The sequence below is a fragment of the Schistocerca americana genome, chromosome 7 (assembly GCF_021461395.2).
Source record: "Schistocerca americana isolate TAMUIC-IGC-003095 chromosome 7, iqSchAmer2.1, whole genome shotgun sequence".
NCBI lineage: Eukaryota > Metazoa > Arthropoda > Insecta > Orthoptera > Acrididae > Schistocerca > Schistocerca americana.
In genome coordinates, this window is record NC_060125.1 from 213,279,819 (window position 1) to 213,303,410 (window position 23,592).

Genomic DNA, 23,592 nt, shown 5'->3' on the forward strand with positions numbered 1-23,592 from the left:
CTAGTTTCCTAGAAGTTCTCTGACCCACAGAATACGATCGCGTCGTATTACAAAACGAGTGTTTACATTCACAAGCTGCCACGACTCGTCCGCATTTTAAATGCAGCACTGTCCTAAGTGTTGCTGGTTGGTTGGTTGTTTGGGGGAAGAGACCAAACAGCGAGGTTATCGGTCTCATAGGGTTAGGGAAGGATCTGGAAGGAAGTCGGCCGTGCCCTTTCAAAGGAACCATCCCGGCATTTGCCTGGAGCGATTTAGGGAAATCACGGAAAACCTAAATCAGCATGGGCGAACGCGGGATTGAACCGTCGTTCTTCCGAATGCGAGTCCAGTGTGCTAACCACTGCGCCACCTCGCTCGGTAAGTGTTGCTGTCACGTAGAAAACCGCCTCCACTTATCTGCGCTGCCGTGATGTTTGTCACGGCAGAGCAATTGGCGGGAAGGCAATTAAGGCGATGAGCTTCCCACATTCCCTTCCGTCAGCCTCAGTCGGCTGTTAACAGCAGTATGAAAAGCAGTTTGCCTACATGAGCCAGTTATGCAGTAATTTCCGCTATTGCCTGCCCTATATTGTACTCGAATCAGGTCGCGACTTTCAGCTAACAGTACACGTGCATTCCAATAGATACGACACAAACAGCTCTATTCCCGAGTAAGTTCTGCAAACTATAAGACCCGCAGCGGCGCCGATTTGTAACAGACCCCCTACCGACGTTCAGTCGGATGTATTTCGCAGAGACTTTGGCATCTACAGAAGGCTAGTACGGTAAAATATTGATCAAAATGAAATAAATTAAGATTAAAAAATTGGTAACGCGTTTATAAGTTGTGGAAGTTACGAACAGGCACGTGCGACGAGGAAACAGGCGTGTATCAGTACGGTATAAAGGAATTACTGTAGAGCTTCGAAATACAAAATGCAATTTCCAGTGTCCCTTGAGAGACTGAGCCTAAATTGAGATTTCTATATTATTCACCGTCACTACGAAACACTTAAGATGAAATGGAGGTCCCAGAAAGAATGGTGAAGGCCGAGCGGTTCTAGGTGCTTCAGTCCGGAACCGCCGACTGCTACGGTAGCAGGTTCGAATCCTGCCTCGGCCGTGGATGTGTGTGATGTCCTTAGGTTAGTTAGGTTTAAGTAGTTCTAAGTTCTAGGGGACTGATGACCTCAGATGTTAAGCCCCATTGTGCTCAGATCCATTTGAACCATCTCTTCTACTGCAAGCTCTTTGTTTTCCATATTTTGAGAGGAGACGGTATGGAGCAAAACAAGAACAAAATTTTCCTGTAGAAATGAGCTCTAAAGCGCACACCTTAAGAGCTATGAGCACTTATTCAGTAAAAGAGACGTGTTTCACATTAAGAAGACGAACAAGTGCTCATAACAGTAGCTCTTACGGCATGCATCTTAGAGCCATGTTTACTAGACCTTTTACTTGGAATGATCGTTCTTTTCACATGCATGAATCTCCTGGAACATCCTGTATAGCCTTATTACGAAACATGAAGATTAAGAGCTCGTAAATAGAACCATAAACTTCTAACAAAATTGGTAATCCTTGAAATAAAGACGAAACGTAGGGTCAAAAATTGACTGATGTTAACTAAATAGAATGAGCTCAATACTTTTTATTCAAAAGATAACTCTCGATAAAGTAGTTTCTGAGAAACTTAAATAACATATGATATTTTTTAAGTTCATTACGCAACAAAATATAATGCACATTATAATAGAATAAAACAGTACATGAAATATAACGGAAATTCCAAACAAAAGTAACTCGTGAGAAACACTTTAAGGTGTCAAACGACAATTTGTCACCTACAGAGGATGACGATTGTTAATAAAATTGTAATATTTTCTGAATAAATGATATAGTCTTTACTTCAAAACTTCTTTATCTGTATGAATAGCATCGGGCTCTGTAAAACTATTCTATACAACATAAACAGGACATAATATCTTCATTTGTGATCAGATAATATTGTCGTTAATTCCTCCAATCAAGTGTAAAAAATGAGAGACATTAATATTTTCTGTAGAATGATATTTAGCTTTTTGTTCATTGTATAAAATAAAACAGACACGTACTATGTTCATAGGTTTATCGCACATTTGTAACCGTCATACTAATACCCTACATAATATAATGTCTTCACAGCACCATTGGGTTTCCCACAGTGGATAATCGGTGTCCCACTCCCAACTAATCACATATAAATGGATGGTGACGTTTCCTGCCAGTCAGAGATGTGCCAGCAACTGTGAATGGCAGACAGTAAGTATGAGACAGTAAGCATTTTTTCTCGTAGTTGTGAAATGACATCTTTTTCGACCGCAACTTCATATAAGTATTAATTTGAATGAAACCGTATGATGTTAGGGCGACTGTCAAGAACCACTCCGAAGTATATCGACACGTCGGTTGTGAAATTGTGTTTCATAATGTAGTAACCTATTACCGAAAATTGACACTGGTCGTGTAAGACTAGTAACTTATACGCATTTCAGTATGGTCCCTACAAGTAGTGTGTTCAGTCATTAGACTGCCTACAGAGTCAAAGTTTGCTATAGTTCCTTTCATGGATACTAAGAGGAGAAACTCTAGCCAAATGTTTATCTCCTAGATTTTACCAGTGGCTTCTACTTTTCTGGATTTATTGATCGGAAGTAGTTGCTGGGATTCTGCGACTAATATCCTGTAAAACCTGGGCAGTAACTCTCCGGTTATTTGTCATTAAACATAAAGTTTGTTTCGTTAGGCAATTTCTTTGGGATTTTGTATTAAAGAGATATTGTATAGAACAAACCTCGTTTCATGAGGACATACAAATTACTTTCTTATTTTTGTATAAGGGAGACAGTGTTAGTCACTTTTGAGGATTTCTGTTTGATCATATTAGTACAGTCTTGTGGCGCTTCGTGCTGTCAGTCTCATAGACTCGAGGAAAACACTCTAAGAAAGAGAGGTCTTTTTTATATAAATGTCTTCCGCTATGGAGCGAACGTATAATAATCTAAATAATTATTCTCCGTGACATATCGTACGTTGCGTTTGAATATCATTGCCTCTAATGAGGTAAATTTTTCGAAAATATAAAGTAAAATACAATTACATAGAAGTTAGGTTCTAAAAACATCAGCACAGCACTATGGGACTTAACTACTGTGGTCATCAGTCCCCTAGAACTTAGAACTACTTAAACCTAACTAACCTAAGGACATCACACATATCCATGCCCGAGCCAGGATTCGAACCTGCGACCGTAGCAGTCACGCGGTTCCGGACTGCGCGCCTAGAACCGCTAGACCACCGCGGCCGGCCTTGCTCCGTCATTGGTTATTTTGTTGCCTAGATAGCTGAATTTTTTAACTTCGTCTACTTCGTGACCTTCAATCCTCATGCTAAGTTTCTCGCTGTTCTCATTCCTGCTACTTCTCATTACTTTCGTTTTTCTTCCATTTACTCTCAGTCCATATTCTGTACTCATTAGACTGTTCAATCCATTCAACAGATCTTGTAATTCTTCTTCACATTCACTCAGAATAGAAATCCCATCAGCGAATCTATAATTGATATGCTTTCACCTTGAATTTTAAATCCATTCCTGAACCTTTCTTTTATTTCCATCATTGCTTCTTCGCTGTACAGATTGAACAGTATAGGGGAAAGACTACATCCCTGTCATACACCCTTCTTAATCGTTCTTGGTCGTCCACTATTATTATTGCGTCTTGGCTCTTGTGTATTTTTTATATTACTACTATAGGTTACCCCAATTTTTCTCGGAATTTCGAACAACTTGCACCATTCCACATTGTCGAACGCTTTTTACAGGTCAACAAATTGTATGGCCGTGTCTTGATTTTTCTTTAGTCTTGGTTCCATTATCAACCGCAACGTCACAACTGCCATCTGGTGCCTGTACCTCCCCTAAAGCCAAACTCATCGTCATCTAACACACCCTCAGTTTCCTTTTACGTTCTTCTGAATATTATTTTTGTCAGTAACTTGAATGCGTCAGCTATTAAGCTGATTGTGCGATAATTCTAGCATTTGTCACATCTTGCATCTTCGAAATTGTGTGGTTGATACTTTTCCGAAAGTCAGATGATATATCGCCAGACTCATACATTTTACATTCAAACGTAAATAGTCGTTTTGTTGCCACTTCCCCCAATGATTTTAGAGATTCTGATGGAATATTGCCCATCCCTGCTGCGTTATTTAAACTTAAGTCTTCCAAAGCTCTCTTAAATTCTCATTCTAGTACTGGATTCCACCTCTCTTGTAAATCGACTTCCGTTTCTTCTTCTATCGCATCAGACAAATCTTCCCTCTCATAGAGGCCTTCAGTGTACTCTCTCCTCTGGATTTAACAGTGACATTCCCGTTGTACTGTTACTGTTACCACCCTTGCCTTTAATTTCACCTAAGGTTGTATTGACTTTCCTATATACTGGGTCAGTCTTTCCGACTATCATTTCTTTTTCGGTTTCTTCACATTTTTCCTGCAGCCATTTCGTCTTAGCTTTCCTGCACTTCCTATTTCTCAGCGCCTTGTTCTTCTGTATTTTTGAATTTCTCTGAACATTTTTGTACTTCCTTCTTTCATCGATCAGCTTAAGTATTTCATCTCTTACCCATGGTTTCTTCACAGTTACCTTCGTCGTTCTAATGTTTTTCTTTGTAAATTCTGTGTTGCCCTTTTTGGAGATGTCCATTCCGCTTCAAATGTACTGCCCACTCAGCTTTCCTTATTGTTGTATCCGTAGCCTTAGAGAACTTTAAGCATATCTCATCATTCCTTAGTACTCTCGTATTCCACTTCTTTCCGCATTGATTGTTCCCGACTAATCTCTTAAACTTCAGCCTGCTCTTCATCACTACAAGATTTTGGTATGAGTCTATATCTGCTCCTGGGTACAGTTTACAATCCAGTATCTGATTTCGGAATCTCTGTCTGACCATGATGTAATCGTACTGAAATCTTCCCGCCTTTCTCCTCTGTCATTCCTTGTCGCAAACCCATGTTCTCCTGTAACGTTTATTCTATTCCTTCCCCTACAACTGCATTCGAGTCCCCTACGACTTTTAGATTTTCATCTGCCTTTACATACTGTATTACCCTTTCAATATCCTCATAAACTTTCTCTATGTCTTCACCTTCTACTTGCGTAGTCGGCAAGTGTACCTGAAATATCGTTGTCGATGTTGGTTTGCTGTCGATTCTGATAAGAACAACCGTACCATTGAACTGTTCACAGTAAGACTCTCACTGCCCTACCTTGCTATTGATAAAGAATCCTATACCTGTTATACCATTTTCTACTGCTGTTAATATTACCCTATACTCATCTGACCAGAAATCCTTGTCTTCTTTCCATTTCACTTCACTGACACCTACGATATTTAGACTTTTGTATGTTTTCGATGTAAAATATCTATCGTTTTGACTAACAGGTGAACCTGTATCTATTTACATAAAAATTAGACAAACTTTATACCAGAACTGGTAGCTATAAGCTTCCGATATCCTCTTTGATCTCCAAGACTTTAGATATGTGTGTTATCTGTAGATTGCAGAAAAAGAGATTACTGGAATGGGGTACAGGTACGCAAATCTATTGGGGTGGAATTTCGCAGAAACTATTAGCGAACATTTACCCCATAACCTTACTTTGATTTGTGCAGTCAAAGCATTTTTTGTTGGAGCTTATTTACCTTGGATGCCCCACTATTCACGTGATATAACTAAATTAATTTTTCCTTTCTGTAGTGGGTAGAGTTTTTTTTTCCAACGTACCGACATCTCAAAGACTCTTCCAATTTAATCATGTCTTCCGTAGTGGCATTCTTTTTTCCCAGAAACCGATCAAGAACATCAACCCGACAACCGCTCCGCTATCAAGCTATTGGTCTTATTGAATATAGTATCCGACTGCGGCAACCTTCCGAAGCTACCGGTTTTTCAGAGACTGCTTTGAGAGAAAGTCTTAAAAGCGACAAAGGTAGTGAGTACCCCGCCCGATTCATAAGAACTTTTTCATTGGAAGAGAGACAAGCAATAGTGCACTACTGCATTTTCTTCGATAACCATTTTCTCGGCATTTCAGATCATTAGGAGATTTACTTTTTGAATTCACCGAAAAATAAAGAATTCCTAATTTGTTTCTCCATGTGCTTATTTGTAATCCTTTTAATTTCTTCTGTACACGTTGCACACTTTTTCCCCAGGCCCAGTCACAGCATGGGGTAAGAGCAGGAAAACGTTTTATTACTCCTCTAATAACAACTAGATGACAATGAAAGTTTAACACAATGCTACAGAGAAGTCAAACTAGGTGTTGCATACGTAGCTGTTATAATACTGCTGCAAGTTTTGTTTTAAATATTTAGTAAAACCAAACATGCGTACTTTTACCTCCAGCTACGCTGTCTTCCCATCGCACCTCAGACGTGCTCTATGGGTGTCAAATCATGGTAACTGGAAGGCCAGTCATGGATTCATGCATTACTCAAGGCGTTTGACGTTTGAACTGCAGTGCAGGATCCTACACTATCCTGCTGGAATATGTTATTAGGTAAACCGGCCATGATGGATATGACAACAGGGTTTACCAGTCTTGCCACATACTGGCAAGCATTCGGCCACAAGTCAACAATTACCAAACAGTCCTCTTGTCGTATCCAACAACACACTATGATTCCAGGAGCTCGAGAGTTTATGCTCTCGAGAACGAGTCTTGTGGCCACTCACCAGGTCCTGTATAGTCAAATTTGCGCCGGCCCGGCCCTCACAACAGAAACGAGTCTCATAGCTGTACTCCATATAGTGCCACTCAGTGTTCCATTTGTCTGTGGCTCTGCAGGCCGCTGTGGCCGAGCTGTTCTAGGCGCTTCAGTCCGCAACTGCGCTGCTGCTACGGTCGCAGGTTCGAATCATGCCTCGGGCATGAATGTGTGTGAAGTCCTTTGGTTAGTTAGGTTTAAGTAGTTCTAAGTCTAGGGGATTGATGACCTCAGATGTTAAGTCCCATAGTGCTTGGAGCCATTTGAATTTGTTGGTAACGATTCCAGTAATCGTTTAGCCAACAGTTCGTGGTGACACTCTAACCTGTAGAATTCCCGGGTGTTGTGCGGGGGCCGTCTCGTAAATACTCCAAGATATTTCGGCAAAGTCATTGCCATCTTCAGGTGGTTCTTGATGAACGGTCAGAGACCACAAGAAGATGGCAGCGAGTCTCCTTGTCAAAAGATCGTGGAGTAATTACGACGATACCCGTCCGGACACAAGAGAATTTTAGGAGTTACAGTTTCTGCTGTTGTCACTATTTGTCGGAGCCAGTCTCGTGACGTAGCTTTTCTGGAAGGGCCCGTGCCTGCTTTTCTTTCCGTTCTGTTGTCTTGAGTACATCTCGTCGCCACTTGTTATGCAGTCAATGCGCTACAACCAACCATCTGCACGACCTGTCAGTATGATGCCCCTATGTTTCTCGTGCCAACAATTCGATATTTCTCCGAAAGAATGCGCCAAGCTGCACGTGCACGTGCCCTGGAATGTTGTGTTCCAGTCTCAACCTGAATACTTCCAGTAGTGGTAGACACGCTCAACAGCGACCATGTACGTACATCATTTCTCTCCTGCAGAAAGATGTTTTTCTGTTTTCAGAATAAGTTCTCATAACCTACGAAATAATACTCAACGTATTCAACAGGTATGTAAACAACAGAGTATCAGTTTGGTAGCAATGGGTTAAGGTCTTCATATTGTAATAGTCTCCTCTTCTATAAACGTACAAATGCGCGCCGAAAAGTAATGCCTCCGAATTTTTTATGTTAAAGCTTTTGAAATAACAATAATTGTATTGACGTTCTACACCTTTATTCTTCATGATCCCGCATTTATGTTTCATCCTGGCGACGAACACACTTCCCCAAACGACAGGCAAGTTTGTTGATGCCATCATTGTGGAATGTTTGGCTTTGTTGCCAGAGCCAAACCTCACCTCTGCTTGCACAACTCCATCACTGTCAAAGTGATGTCCACGAAGGTGTTCTTTACGTTTTGGAAACAGATGAAAATCGGATGGGGCCAAGTCGAAACTGTATGGAGGTCGGTCAATGAGCGGGAACTTGGAGACGTTTGATTGTTCCAGATGCTGCAGCGCGCATGTGTGGTCTGCCATTGTCATGCTGAAAGAGAGGCTGCTCTGCGGCTAGAAACTCGATTACAGCACGCTGTTTCTCACACACTGGCGTAGTTACTTTACTCACCGTCTTGTTACATGTTACAATTCGGAGCCCTCAGGCGGTAGACAGCTGCATCTTGCAACAGCGAAGCGGGGAAAGTCGACCGAGTAATATGCATGACATGTAATATGCATGACACGTAATATCTCAACTGCTGTTGAGAACAGTATAAAATAAGACGGAAGCATTACTTTTCTGCTCGCCCTCGTATTAGGAGTAAAAATGTACAAGATACATTGGTGTGGACGTTGCAACTACTAGTTACTGTCTCATGGTACGGCTAGAGTTTATTGATCTGTGGTGTTCCGTCAAACTTACGAAGTTTAAGATATCTTTTACGAGTTGTTTTAACACAATTACCATATAAATGTCTGTAAAATCAAGAAGTTGATTTTAACGCTGTAGTTTTCTTTCGGCATGGTCATGCTGGCGACTGAATCCCCTTGTCTTCCTCTGAAGTTTCACCTTATTTCCCCGGGCTGTTGTACGGAATCACATGGACTCCGAGCCATGGTGCCACTTACAAATCATTTCCAAACATTCATGGAAGCGGTAAATTACAGAAAAGGTTCTGGGGATTATACCCTGAGCTTTTTCAACATAACACCTTAGGTTCTGAGACACATATTTCTGTTGTGCTCGACACGAATTCTGCAAACAACCTTTCACGCGTTATGGTTTCAAATGGCTCTGAACACTGTGGGACTTAACATCTGAGGTCATCAGTCCCCTAGAACTTAGAACCACTTAAACCGAACTAACCTAAGGACATCACACACATCCATACCCGAGGCAGAATTCGAACCTGCGACCGTAGCAGTCGCGTGTTCCCGGACTGAAGCGGCTAGAACCGCTCGGTCACCGCGGCCGGCCGCGTTATGGGCATATAACTTTTATGCTAAAGAACTGGTCTCAGATGACACGTAACTTAGTTGCTTCACCGACAGAGTTTCCCTTCTCCTGTTTTCGTACATACTGCAAGATATTCTACCAATAATGTGGCGGTAGTTTAGTTGGTACGTTATTTGTCAAGGAAAGGAGATGATTCCAGTATCTAATTTGGAGGAGAGAACAAGGAGAGGTCGTGTAATATATCAACTACCGTATCTGGAGACTAACCACTACTGCAGTAGCTACCTGCTAAGAACGGACAGCGTTTTATCAAGTCGCTTACTTATCGCTCAGCGTCCGCTCTGTTGCTCCGCAAGATATGGGTTGTATATACAGCTTTCATTGAAATGCGGATGACCTACCATACCGATGAAGAATGCTGTCGTTAGACCATTGTGTTTATTGCATCTTTTGCGTGTGTCTGTTCCAGATTTAAAGTGCTTATGATTGCATGATAAAAATCAGATAAAATAATGTTTACAATGCTTTTATACCTGACACTAACTGATTCTGAATTACAGACGGTCAGCCAATCCGGAAGTGTGAACGAGGCGCCGTCCGATCACCGAGTCCACGACCGTTTTCAAAACCATTAAAGTTCTTAAGATTTTCGAACAATCTCATGTATCTTCGTGAATGACTGGTTGGTAGTATGATCCAGATTTGTTACTTTTAACCGGATACTTTGTATTATTAAATCATAGTGGTATTTTTAGCTCATAAAGAGATATTCTCAGATATATTGATTAATTTCTGTAAGCTGCTTCGATTACAGTACACATTATAAAACATTTAGTTTGGTACATACAGCAATTACATCGTCATTCCCAATACAACTGGGTTCTATCGTTTGTTCTGACGCATGAATCAGCCAGCTACTGCAGTAGCGCGTCACCTGCGCCCCACCTGCCCCTGGACCCTTAACGAGGCGCGGCCACCTACAGCACACGCCGCGTCTGCAGGTTAAAACTTCTCTGAGCTGCTGAAGGCATTGCAATGCAAAATAAATACTGCAGAAGATAAAGAAAGTACGACACACCTGTAGGGGTCTGGTCGATGGGTTCTGTTCCACTGGCAGCCGAGTCACTCGATAGGGAAATGATAGTCTCATTTTTGTTCATCAAGTTAAGACCTTACTTCACGATAATACAGTTTCCCCGCCGCTTGTCCAGTCTGTTCCACACCATAGTTTCTAGAACTTTGCGCCCATTTCAAGAACGGGAGGAATCATTTTTTTTTTTTTTTTAATAATCGTACTATGATTCAGACAGCAGCTTTTCCTGTGCAGCCGTTGTCTTCGCAATTTTGGTAGGTATTAGTGGCAGTTGCTGCTATAATCACGTGTAGACTGTATGTTTGTGTTCCTTGTGATTATTTTAGACAAATCGTAATATGACGAAATAGTTCATGGGTCAAAGTCGGATTTCAGTGTCCAACGGACATAATATTTCGGCACGCAATCACGTCGCCATCATTAGGTGCGTTGATGAACTGATTGCCTAGGAGCTGGCGCAACAGACCCATTTATGTAATGCTCGTACATTTTCAGGGCATTTTGTAGACTCCGCTGGACTTCCTGCTCCAAGGTCGTCCATGCATTACCAAAATGTTCAAATGTGTGTGAAATCTTATGGAACTTAACTGCTAAGGTCATCAGTCCCTAAGCTTACACACTACTTAACCTAAATTATTCTAAGGACAAACACACACACCTATGCCCGAGGGAGGACTCGAACCTCCGCCGGGACCAGCCGCACAGTCCATGACTGCAGCGCCCGAGACCGCGCCGCTAATCCCGCGCGGCTTGCATTACCAAGCAGTTCCTATGTTTTAACTGGTGGGTGGAAGACAGTCTTCACTCAGTGTTCCCGAAGAATTTTTCGTACCTTTCCGGATAACGAACCACAAAATGGAGCAAACGCATCCTTCTGAGGCGGTTCTACTGTTTCCGTCGATTGTACAATTGGTGTAGGGCTCTCCGAATTTGCCACTCTGTATAGCTCTTTCCCTTCAATACAGGCCCCAGATATTAAAGTTCTTGGTTGAGGCTCTCGTTGTCAGAGAGGATGCGAGCGCTATGTTCCAATGTTTTGAACACCCCATTTCTTTGCTCCGGTACACGCTGTGGTCCTACGAAAGAACACCAACGGCATACCAGTCTGCAGCAACAATGTCACATGTTGTTCCATGAGACGTCTTTAACCCAGCGCTTGTCTGCTGATTAAGAAACTTACCCCCCCCCCCCTCCTCCCACACCTCCTCCTTTCTTTGCTGATCAAATACTCGGCATGAAACCCTCTGTCACCATCAGTAATCGAACTAGCTCCTCCAATTGGAGCACCTTCGCACCAGTAGGCATTAGCATCTAAGACTATTTATTGAATACTTCGTCTCCAGAATACTGAGTAGTACAGCGCCGTGGTCTGAGTACGATACATGGAAAAACTGAACTAAATTCAATTGCATATCAAAGTAGGTCCCCTTCCATTCTGTTTTTAACTGATATAAAATAGCTTTTCTATGGTGATTAGTTTGATTATTTTGTAGTAACTGATATTATTTGCTAGTAAGATTAGCCGGGCGCTAGTGGCCGAGCGGTTCTGGGCGCTTCAGTCTGGAACCGCGTCACCGCTACGGTCGCAGGTTCGAATCCTGCCTCGGGCATGGATGTGTGTGATGTCTTTAGGTTAGTTAGGTTTAAGTAGTTCTAAGTTCTAGGGGACTGATGACCTCAGATGTTAAGTCCCATAGTGCTCGGAGCCATTTGAACCATTTTTTTGTTAGGAAGATTATGATCAAATCACAACAATAAACTCTGATGCAGGACAGTATCTATGTTTCAAAATCTGCTGCTTTAATTGCATAATTAACAATACCTGCAGATTCTTAGTGAAAGCCTCAGTATCACCACTGATGCAATGTCACCGGACGTTAAGTCATAAGTTTGAGCTAAGACACCTCAAGCACCATTAAGGGACGCAGGTGTGAATTGATGCAACATACAGTTAATCAAACTGGAGGTCCTTTGCCTGAATGGTGACAGTCCTGGTTGCATTTAATACTTATAGGGGGATGGGGGTGGGGGGGGGGGTGTGGCCCTACGAACTGATGACATGTAAACTCTGAAACGCATCGAGCAATTTCAACCAAAGTTGGTTCATGTGATACTAAGACATCGTTAGCACTCATAAGGGTGATGATACGAGTAGAGGAGGAAAGGGAGGGCGAAACGGTCCTGTTCCTGCGCGATATCAATCACACTATGTGATCAAAATTATACAGAGAGCAATTTGTGGAATTAGTACGGAGTGTGTCCACTCTCTGCCATTATGACTGCTTAAATTCTGTTTTGGAGCACTTTGAACGAGGTACCTGAATGTCTGTGGAGGAATGGCAACTCAGCTTCCTCACGAGCCGAAACTAGGGTAGATAGTGGTCTTGAGCGCAGGAGTTTGTAGTGAAGTCGACGTTCTAACACACAAAAAGAGTTTCCCATTTGGTTCACGTCAAGACCTTGGGCTAATCAGTCTGTTTCAAGAGTGTTATTGTCCACAGACCATTGCATCAAATATGTAAGATTATGACAGGGTGCATTGTCATGTTGTTATAGACATCGTCTCCACATTGTTCTTTTACTCTATGTAGTATACAATGGTATAAAATGTGTTCACATCGTTCCACATTTTGCGTTTTCTCGAGCTCAACAAGGGGATGCCAAGGTGACGACAAGAAACTCCCCTACACCGTAACACCACTTCCTTGGTACTCCACTGTCAGCGTTGCACATAATGGCAGGTAATGTTCTGCAGGAATTCGCGGAAGCCAAACCCTCCCATCGAATTACCAAAGGATATAGCGTGATACAACATTCCAAATAACTAGTTTGTCATCTATTGCCCAGTGGCATTGCTCTTCACACCATCTCAAGCGTAGATTTTGAATTGATCAGAGAATCGTGGGGCTTAACGTTTGTGAGTATAGTATAGCAACTGCACGCTAATCATTTTAACTCCCTACGCACAGTCATAGTCCAGTCTAGATCGCTTGTAGCTCTGTAGAATACATGAGTGATTCCTTCAGCTGATTTCATGCGATTTTTTGCAATCGCGCTCCACAGAGTTCGACGGTCCCTGTAGGTCAGTATATGAAGTTTGTCTGGTTTTGGTTGAGCTGTGGTTGTTCCTTCTCGTTTCCACTTCTCAGTCATATCCCCGACTGTTGACTTGGGCACCGAAGTAGGGTTGAAGTATCCATGATGCATTTGTTACACCCAATGACTAACTCACATTCGAAGTCACTGAGCTCTCTTGATTGACCCATTCTGTTGTTACTTCTTCTCTACTGATAAAATAATATTCCTCCTCTCATTGTATCCAGGCCTGTCACCCTCTCGTGACATCTAGTGGTCAGTTAGACATTACATAGAGATGTCCGGATAATTTTGATCAGATTGTATATTCAGATGGGTCTCATTTATTTTAAAAGACTGCAATTTCGAGTGAGACTGTTAAAATCACAGTCACTACTTCACATTGAAGGATAAAAAGCACGGCGTAGTGGATTTGAGACTGCCATGCTTCTTGCACGAACAAATTTTTGTGGGTTGGTCAAGAAATTTAGTTTTCCTCTCCAGAGGCAAGAATAAATAAATCCTTGAATTTGGAGAAGATGAAAACAAATTACGTGTACAAGTATAGTGTCACGTAAATATTAGATTGAATGTCTAGAAGATTTCTTCTTGAAATTTGTATACTGCAGGTATGCATTTGAAAGCTTGTAAATAAACTAACTTTTTATTTACACTTTAGACAAATTATTCGTCTCCCTTTTTAATGGACTTTTACGATAACTAAGTAGCAATCAACTGGTTTATCACAAAAAGACGGGTGACACGAAAGACCGTCAGCATCTGAAAATTCAATACTTCACGGAATACAGTAGTTTGGTAAATATTGATACACATGCTTGAAATAACATGGGGCTTTATTGAAACGAAAAAAGTGCACAAAGTGACCAACGAATACCGCTTCATATGATACAAAAGGAATAATCACACTATGAGATCAAAAGTATCCGAACACCTGCCTGAAAATGACTTACAAGTTCGTGGCGCGCTTCATCGGTAACGCTGGAATTCAGTATGGTTTGGCCCACCCTTATCCCCGATGACAGCTTCCACTCTCGTAGGCATATGTACACTCAGGTGCTGGAAAGTTTCTTTTGGAATGGCAGCCCATTCTTCACGGAGTGGTGCACTGAGGGGAGGTATCGATGTCGGTCGGTGAGGTCTGACACGAAGTCGGCGTACCAAAACATTCCAAAGGTGTTCTACAAGATTCAGGTCAGGACTCTGTGCAGGCTAGTAGGCCAGTCCATTTTTTTTTTTTTTGGTCATCAGTCTACTGACTGGTTTGATGCAGCCCGCCACGAATTCCTTTCCTGTGCTAACCTCTTCATCTCAGAGTAGCACTTGCAACCTACGTCCTCAATTATTTGCTTGACGTATTCCAATCTCTGTCTTCCTCTACAGTTTTTGCCCTCTACAGCTCCCTCTAGTGCCATGGAAGTCATTCCCTCATGTCTTAACAGATGTCCTATCATCCTGTCCCTTCTCCTTATCAGTGTTTTCCACATATTCCTTTCCTCTCCGATTCTGCGTAGAACCTCCTCATTCCTTACCTTATCAGTCCACCTAATTTTCAACATTCGTCTACAGCACCACATCTCAAATGCTTCGATTCTCTTCTGTTCCGGTTTTCCCACAGTCCATGTTTCACTACCATACAATGCTGTACTCCAGACGTACATCCTCAGAATTTTCTTCCTCAAATTAAGGCCGGTATTTGATATTAGTAGACTTCTCTTGGCCAGAAATGCCTTTTTTGCCATAGCGAGTCTGCTTTTGATGTCCTCCTTGCTCCGTCCGTCATTGGTTATTTTACTGCCTAGGTAGCAGAATTGCTTAACTTCATTGACTTCGTGACCATCAATCCTGATGTTAAGTTTCTCGCTGTTCTCATTTCTATTACTTCTCATTACCTTCGTCTTTCTCCGATTTACTCTCAAACCGTACTGTGTACTCATTTGTTCATTCCGTTCAGCAGATCATTTAATTCTTCTTCACTTTCACTCAGGATAGCAATGTCATCAGCGAATCGTATCATTGATATCCTTTCACCTTGTATTTTAATTCCACTCCTGAACCTTTCTTTTATTTCCATCATTGCTTCCTCGATGTACAGATTGAAGAGTATGGGCGAAAGGCTACAGCCTTGTCTTACACCCTTCTTAATACGAGCACTTAGTTCTTGATCGTCCACTCTTATTATTCCCTCTTGGTTGTTGTACATATTTTATATGACCCGTCTCTCCCTATAGCTTACCCCTACTTTTTTCAGAATCTCGAACAGCTTGCACCATTTTATGTTGTCGAACGCTTTTTCCAGGTCGACAAATCCTATGAAGGTGTCTTGATTTTTCTTTTGCCTTGCTTCCATTATTAATCGTAACGTCAGAATTGCCCCTCTCGTCCCTTTACTTTTCCTAAAGCCAAACTGATCGGCACCTAGCGCATTCTCAATTTTCTTTTCCATTCTTCTGTATATTATTCTTGTAAGCAGTTTCGATGCATGAGCTGGTAAGCTGATTGTGCGATAATTCTCGCACTTTTCAGCTCTTGCCGTCTTCGGAATTGTATGGATGATGCTTTTCCGAAAGTCAGATGGTATATCGCCAGACTCATATATTCTACACACCAACGTGAAAAGTCGTTTTGTTCTCACTTCCCCCAATGATTTTAGAAATTCTGATGGAATGTTATCTATCCCTTCTGTCTTATTTGACCGTAAGTCCTCTAAAGCACTTTTAAATTCTTTTAAATTTCGATTCTAATACTGGATCCCCTATCTCTTCTAAATCGACTCCTGTTCTTCTTCTATCACATCAGACAAATCTTCACCTCATAGAGGCTTTCAATGTATTCTTTCTACCTATCTGCTCTCTCCTCTGCATTTAACAGTGAAATTCCCGTTGCACTCTTAATGTTACTACCGTTGCTTTTAATGTCACCAAAGTTTGTTTTGACTTTCCTGTATGCTGAGTCTGTCCTTCCGACAATCATACCTTTTTCGATGTCTTCACATTTTTCCTGCAGCCATTTCGTCTTAGCTTCCCTGCACTTCCTATTTATTTCATTCCTCAGCGAGTTGTATTTCTGTATTCCTGATTTTCCCGGAACATGTTTGTACTTCCGCCTTTCATCAATCAACTGAAGTATTTCTTCTGTTACCCATGGTTTCTTCGCAGCTACCTTCTTTGTACCTATGTTTTCCTTCCCAACTTCTGTGATGGCCCTTTTTAGAGATGTTCATTCCTCTTCAACTGTACTGCCTACTGCGCTATACTTTATTGCTGTATCTATAGCGTTAGAAAACTTCAAACGTATCTCGTCATTCCTTAGTACTTCCGTATCCCACTTCTTTGCGTATTGATTCTTCCTGACTAATGTATTGAACTTCAGCCTACTCTTCATCACTACTATATTGTGATCTGAGTCTATATCTGCTCCTGGGTACGTCTTACAATCCAGTATCTGATTTCGAAATCTCTGTCTGACCATGATGTAATCTAATTGAAATCTTCCCGTATCTCCCGGCCTTTTCCAAGTATACCTCCTCCTCTTGTGATTCTTGAACAGGGTATTCGCTATTACTAGCTGAAACTTGTTACAGAACTCAATTAGCCTTTCTCCTCTTTCATTCCTTGTCCCAAGCCCATATTCTCTTGTAACCTTTTCTTCTACTCCTTCCCCTACAACTGCATTCCAGTCGCCCATGACTATTAGATTTTCGGCCCCCTTTACATACTGCATTACCCTTTCAATATCCTCATATACTTTCTCTATCTGTTCATCTTCAGCTTGCGACGTCGGCATGTATACCTGAACTATCGTTGTCGGTGTTGGTCTGCTGTCGATTCTGATTAGAACAACCCGGTCACTGAACTGTTCACAGTAACACACCCTCTGCCCTAACTATTTATTCATAACAAATGCTACACATGTTATACCATTTTCTGCTGCTGTTGATATTACCAGATACTCATCTGACCAGAAATCCTTGTCTTCCTTCCACTTCACTTCACTGACCCCTACTATATCTAGATTGAGCCTTTGCATTTCCCTTTTCAGATTTTCTAGTTTCCCTACCACGTTCAAGCTCCTGACATTCCACGCCCCGACTCGTAGAACGTTATCCTTTCGTAGATTATTCAATCTTTTTCTCATGGTAACCTCCCCCTTGGCAGTCCCCTCCCGGAGATCCGAATGGGGGACTATTCCGGAATCTTTTGCCAATGGTGAGATCATCATGACACTTCTTCAATTACAGGCCGCATGTCCTGTGGATACACGTTACGTGTCTTTAATGCAGTGGTTTACATTGCCTTCTGCATCCTCATGTCGTTGATCATTGCTGATTCTTCCGCCTTTAGGGGCAATTTCCCACCCATAGGACAAGAGAGTGCCCTGAACCTCTATCCGCTCCTCCGCCCTCTTTGACAAGGCCGTTGGCAGAATGAGGCTGACTTCTTATGCCGGAGAATGCCGGAAGTCTTCAGCCGCCAATGCTGATTATTTATCAAAATTTAGGCAGTGGCGGGGATCGAACCCGGGACCGAAGACGTTTTGATTATGAATCAAAGACGCTACCCCCTTTTTTTTTTTTTTTTTTTAGGAAAATGGAACTAAAATAATAAATAAATAAAAAAATAAGAAAATAAAAAAGAAACCTAAGTGCCACCGCCACTTGTCATCCTATAACAAAAAAATCTGATCCACTTCAGGCGTTGGCTCCTGAGTAAGCCCACCCCAGAGAGCTGCCTATAGACCAGGGGAAGTATGGGAATCAAGGTTAGGGCTATTCGTTGCCACTTTTTCTTATTTTTTTATATGATTACATTTAGGGAGCGTATACAAATGAGAATTCTAGTAACTAAGTGTTACAAGTAAGGGTTACAACAACAAAGGTGGCATAAAAGAGTAATCAAAAAAAATAAAAATATAAACCACTGATGTAATTCTAACTAAAAGGTTCTTCAATAATGTAACTGGTTCCACTTGGAGCCTTGCCATCGTTATCTGAAATCTCCAATAGCGCCTTTGAAGGGCATCTGCAACGGAGGCACTCTGCTTCGCTAGTGCCTCAAGGAAAACAGTAGCCTTGCAGCAGCTTGTCTCTTCCTTTGGTCATGGCTGACAAGGCAGAACGTTGAGCCGTTAGTGTGATGCGGCACAGCACATTAACCACAGCCTGGCACTCCCCAGCTGAGTGGGGGGTTAACGAAAACGCTGCGTAAATAATTTGCGAAGAGCGTACGGTATTTCGGTGTGCGTTCGAGGGCATTGTGAGCATTTTGTAGGAACCACCAGTAATCAATCTGCTCTTTCTCTCCGTCGCTAAAGATGTAGGCGACGGTAAGTCCCTTGAACCATGTAAGCGCATGATATTTTGCAGCCGGAAAGTAAGTTTCATCGGGACAGAGTAGGGTCTGCGGGTCAATCATATCAGGTGTAACCCGGAGGTAACAAGCCAGTATCTTCTGTGTTAGTCGCCAAACTCCGGACGATGATGCGCAAGTAAAACGATGTTCATCAGTATCCAAAAGGTGACAATCTGGGCAATAAGGGGAGTCTGCCAGTCCGATAGTGTGAAGTCGCTGGCGTGTGGCATATTTTTTGTTGGCGATCTGATACCACTGCGAACGCACCCCTAGACCACGGATGCATCCATTACAGGGACTTTATTGTCGTGTAACCACTCCGCCACAGGCCGTGCATTATGAACAGGTGCTCGATCGTGTTGAAAAATGCAATTGCCATCCCCGAATTGCTCTTCTACGGTGGGAAGCAAGAAGGTGCTTAAAACATCAATGTAGGCCTGTGTTGTGATAGTGACACGTGAGACAACAAGGGATGCAAGCCCCCTCCATGAAAAACACGACCACACCATAACTCCACCGCCTCCGAATTTTACTGTTGGCACTACACACGCCGGCAGGTGACGTTTACCGGACATTCGCCACACCCACACTCTGAGATCGGATCACCACACTGTGTACCGTGATTCGTCACTCCACACAACGCCTTTCCACTGTTCAGTCATCCAATGTTTAAGCTCCTTGCACTAAGAGAGGCGTCGTTTGGCATTTACCGGCGTGATGTGTGGCTTATGAGCAGCCGCTCGACCATAAAATCCAGGTTTTCTCTCCTCCCGCCTAACTGTCATAGTACTTGCAATGGATCCTAATGCAATTTGAAATTCCTGTGTGATGGTCTGGATAGATGTCTGCCTATTACATATTACGACCGTCTGCAAATATGGGCGGTCTCTGTCAGTCAACAGACGAGGTTGGCCTGTACGCTATTGTGCTGTACGTGTCCACGTTTATACTTCACTATCACATCGGAAACAGTGGACCTACGAATATTTAGGAGTGTGGGAATCTCGCTTACAGACGTATGACACGACACCCAGTCACCTGACCACGTTCGAAGTCCGTGAGTCCCCGGAGAGCCCCATTCCGCTCTCTCACAATGTCTAATGACTACTGAGGCTGCTGATATGGAGTACCTGGCAGTAGATGGCAGCACAATGCACCTAATATGGAAGACGTACGTTTTTGGAGTGTCTGGATATTTTGATCACATAGCGTAGCATAACAACTGATTTTTAGCAAAGGGAATGTTATTTACAACAAATGCTTACCGTGTCTACCGTCATTCATCAACAATATCTGTACTCGATGGACAATGTTATGAACAGCACTGTACATCATTTCAAAAGGTATTTTGAAAAATTACCATCGGATGTTGTCTAAACATCTCTTACGAGGTGGGATGATTGCGGGAGATTTGCGACTTCAGGTAAACTCGCAACCAATATTCACAAGGACTGACGTATGGGATCTTGTAGTACCAAGCATGGCGGAAGTGGCGGCTCAGTACGCGATCCTCACCAAAAGATGCGCGCAAGAGATGTTTCACAGGTGCAACAATATAGTGTGGAGCGCCATCCCGCATACAGGTCGTATTTTGCAGCAGTTGTTTACCAGTAAGGCTAGGGATGATGCGATTCTGTAACATATCGGGGTACCCCGTAACCGTCACTCTGGCGATTCTCATGTGGCGTCGCTGACATGTTGCTGTCTAACGCCATGTGTTGGCCGGTTTTTGCCTCGTTCTTGGTTTCAATAAAATCTCACGTAATTTCAGGCATGCGTGTCAAGTTTTACCTCTCTACCTATATTATTCCATGACTCAGCCCATTTGCAAATGTTAACGGACTTCAGGTTTACCCTGTATGTCTAATACATAAAAATAAGTTGGTGCTGAGATATAAAACTTGGCGCATTATAAGATCTAAGACGGCAGGATATTAATATCTGACTTACTACAGCACTGTTTTTCATCAACGTTTCATATTACGCTTTATTGTCATGATGTTGCTTCTGTATCTGTACAGATGACATTGCGGGCAGTTGATACCGTTCAGAGGGCTGTTCAGGCGGAGAGAGAAAAAGTTAAAAATACACTCCTGGAAATTGAAATAAGAACACCGTGAATTCATTGTCCCAGGAAGGGGAAACTTTATTGACACATTCCTGGGGTCAGATACATCACATTATCACACTGACAGAACCACAGGCACATAGACACAGGCAACAGAGCATGCACAATGTCGGCACTAGTACAGTGTATATCCACCTTTCGCAGCAATGCAGGCTGCTATTCTCCCATGGAGACGATCGTAGAGATGCTGGATGTAGCCCTGTGGAACGGCTTGCCATGCCATTTCCACCTGGCGCCTCAGTTGGACCAGCGTTCGTGCTGGACGTGCAGACCGCGTGAGACGACGCTTCATCCAGTCCCAAACATGCTCAATGGGGGACAGATCCGGAAATCTTGCTGGCCAGGGTAGTTGACTTACACCTTCTAGAGCACGTTGGGTGGCACGGGATACATGCGGACGTGCATTGTCCTGTTGGAACAGCAAGTTCCCTTGCCGGTCTAGGAATGGTAGAACGATGGGTTCGATGACGGTTTGGATGTACCGTGCACTATTCAGTGTCCCCTCGACGATCACCAGTAGTGTACGGCCAGTGTAGGAGATCGCACCCCACACCATGATGCCGGGTGTTGGCCCTGTGTGCCTCGGTCGTATGCGGTCCTGATTGTGGCGCTCACCTGCACGGCGCCAAACACGCATACGACCATCATTGGCACCAAGGCAGAAGCGACTCTCATCGCTGAAGACGACATGTCTCCATTCGTCCCTCCATTCACGCCTGTCGCGACACCACTGGAGGCGGGCTGCACGATGTTGGGGCGTGAGCGGAAGACGGCCTAACGGTGTGCGGGACCGTAGCCCAGCTTCATGGAGACGGTTGCGAATGGTCCTCGCCGATACCCCAGGAGCAACAGTGTCTCTAATTTGCTGGGAAGTGGCGATGCGGTCCCCTACGGCACTGCGTAGGATCCTACGGTCTTGGCGTGCATCCGTGCGTCGCTGCGGTCCGGTCCCAGGTCGACGGGCACGTGCACCTTCCACCGACCACTGGCGACAACATCGATGTACTGTGGAGACCTCACGCCCCACGTGTTGAGCAATTCGGCGGTACGTCCACCCGGCCTCCCGCATGCCCACTATACGCCCTCGCTCAAAGTCCGTCAGCTGCACATACGGTTCACGTCCACGCTGTCGCGGCATGCTACCAGTGTTAAAGACTGCGATGGAGCTCCGTATGCCACGGCAAACTGGCTGACACTGACGGCGGCGGTGCACAAATGCTGCGCAGCTAGCGCCATTCGACGGCCAACACCGCGGTTCCTGGTGTGTCCGCTGTGCCGTGCGTGTGATCATTGCTTGTACAGCCCTCTCGCAGTGTCCGGAGCAAGTATGGTGGGTCTGACACACCGGTGTCAATGTGTTCTTTTTTCCATTTCCAGGAGTGTATTTAGTTACCTGTTTGTAAGAGATGCTCGAAGTGGTGGCAAAGGGCATCCAGGCCACTTCACAAGCAATTCGACTAGAGATGATTAACCGGTACGTGAGGTGTACTGGTTTCATGCGGGACACGCTTTATGAACTACTGCATGTAAGCGCCACATTTGGAGATGGGATCATGATGGGAAACAAAACCGGAACAGAAGACAATCGAAGCATTTGGGAAGTGGTAGCACGCATCGTGTCAGCCGTGGTCGTCGCGTGGTCGTTGATTTCATCTCTTGTGATTGTACCTAACGTTTCGAATATGCTTAAAGATGACTGTAAATTCAAATTTAGGAAAAATTACTTGAATGAATTTCCCTTTCTACGAGAAGGAAGATCTGTATGAGGCAGAATGTTTAATGTGCTGATGATGCTCACATATAAACAAATACAATTACGTGCAGAAAACAATGCGTTCAGAGGCCATAGCAACGTCGACTTTCCCAGAAAAGGCACTGATAGTGAAGCTACGCACTAATGTTTGGAGAACACAGTGTCATACTGTCCAATGCTATCCGTGAAAAACCCATTGTAATCGTGAGCTATTAGCCAACGATTTAGTGACGCCGAGAGCATTTGCGGTGTGAGTTGTTCAAAAAATGGAGGAAGATGACAATTGGTTGTCTAACGTGTTTTGGACCGACTGAAGTCCATTATACTCCAGGAGTCTGTCAACAATCACAACTGCAGAATTTGGGGTACTTAAACTCCTAGAACAGTTGTGGAAACCCAATTACATGACGTGTTTCAACCGCGCTTAAATGTGTTAATGCACAGACATCTGTGGCTCCGTGAATTACCACTTGTTCAAATGCTCATTACCAGAGAAAATGTGCCTCTTTCAGGAATAATAAATCTAAGCTACATGAGCAGGAGAAACGTTTGTTCGGTTTAAGGAAACGAAACTTAGAACACGTTTGGCGACACTGTTTCTGGCAGGCTGTTTGAGTTGGCACGAGTAACGACATTATTGGCTAACTTCAAAGCTAATGAAATCGGTAACGGCGCAATGTATTGATTTTTTCTTAATAATCATTTCTCAGCACAGCCTCCCCTGCAACATTCTTACAACCTTTTCAGATTGTTTTTGACTACCTTGTATATTAGAAATCGGTCACGCATGGACTCAAGACGCAAGGTACTATTGTCCAACACGGTGTGCTGGCCAGTTTTCGCACTCGTTTTTGTTTTCAATAAAACCCCTTCTCATTTTAGGTACGTATGTCAATTTTTACTTGTCTACCTACATTATTACGTCGGTTAGTGCATTATGACTTTTGGCACACTATGTATATAAAATCACTAGGCACGGTATATTGTGTAATGAATAACTGGGTGACACAGTTTTGACGTGGTTGGTAGCCTAGTCGTTAGTCAGCGAATAACTGTTTGCCTG

The 23,592-nt window shown here is 43.2% G+C and overlaps 1 protein-coding gene across 1 annotated transcript in view; it reads left to right on the plus strand.

Annotated features, from left to right (window-relative positions):
• The first annotated feature begins 2,172 nt into the window (after window positions 1-2,172).
• The window catches only part of LOC124623178, a 43,949-nt gene continuing 22,529 nt past the window's right edge, over window positions 2,173-23,592 (plus strand). The window contains exon 1 of the mRNA XM_047148982.1: window positions 2,173-2,283. Within this exon, the coding sequence (XP_047004938.1) occupies window positions 2,230-2,283 (54 nt within the window). The 5' untranslated portion in view covers window positions 2,173-2,229. The remainder of the gene's footprint in view (window positions 2,284-23,592) is intronic.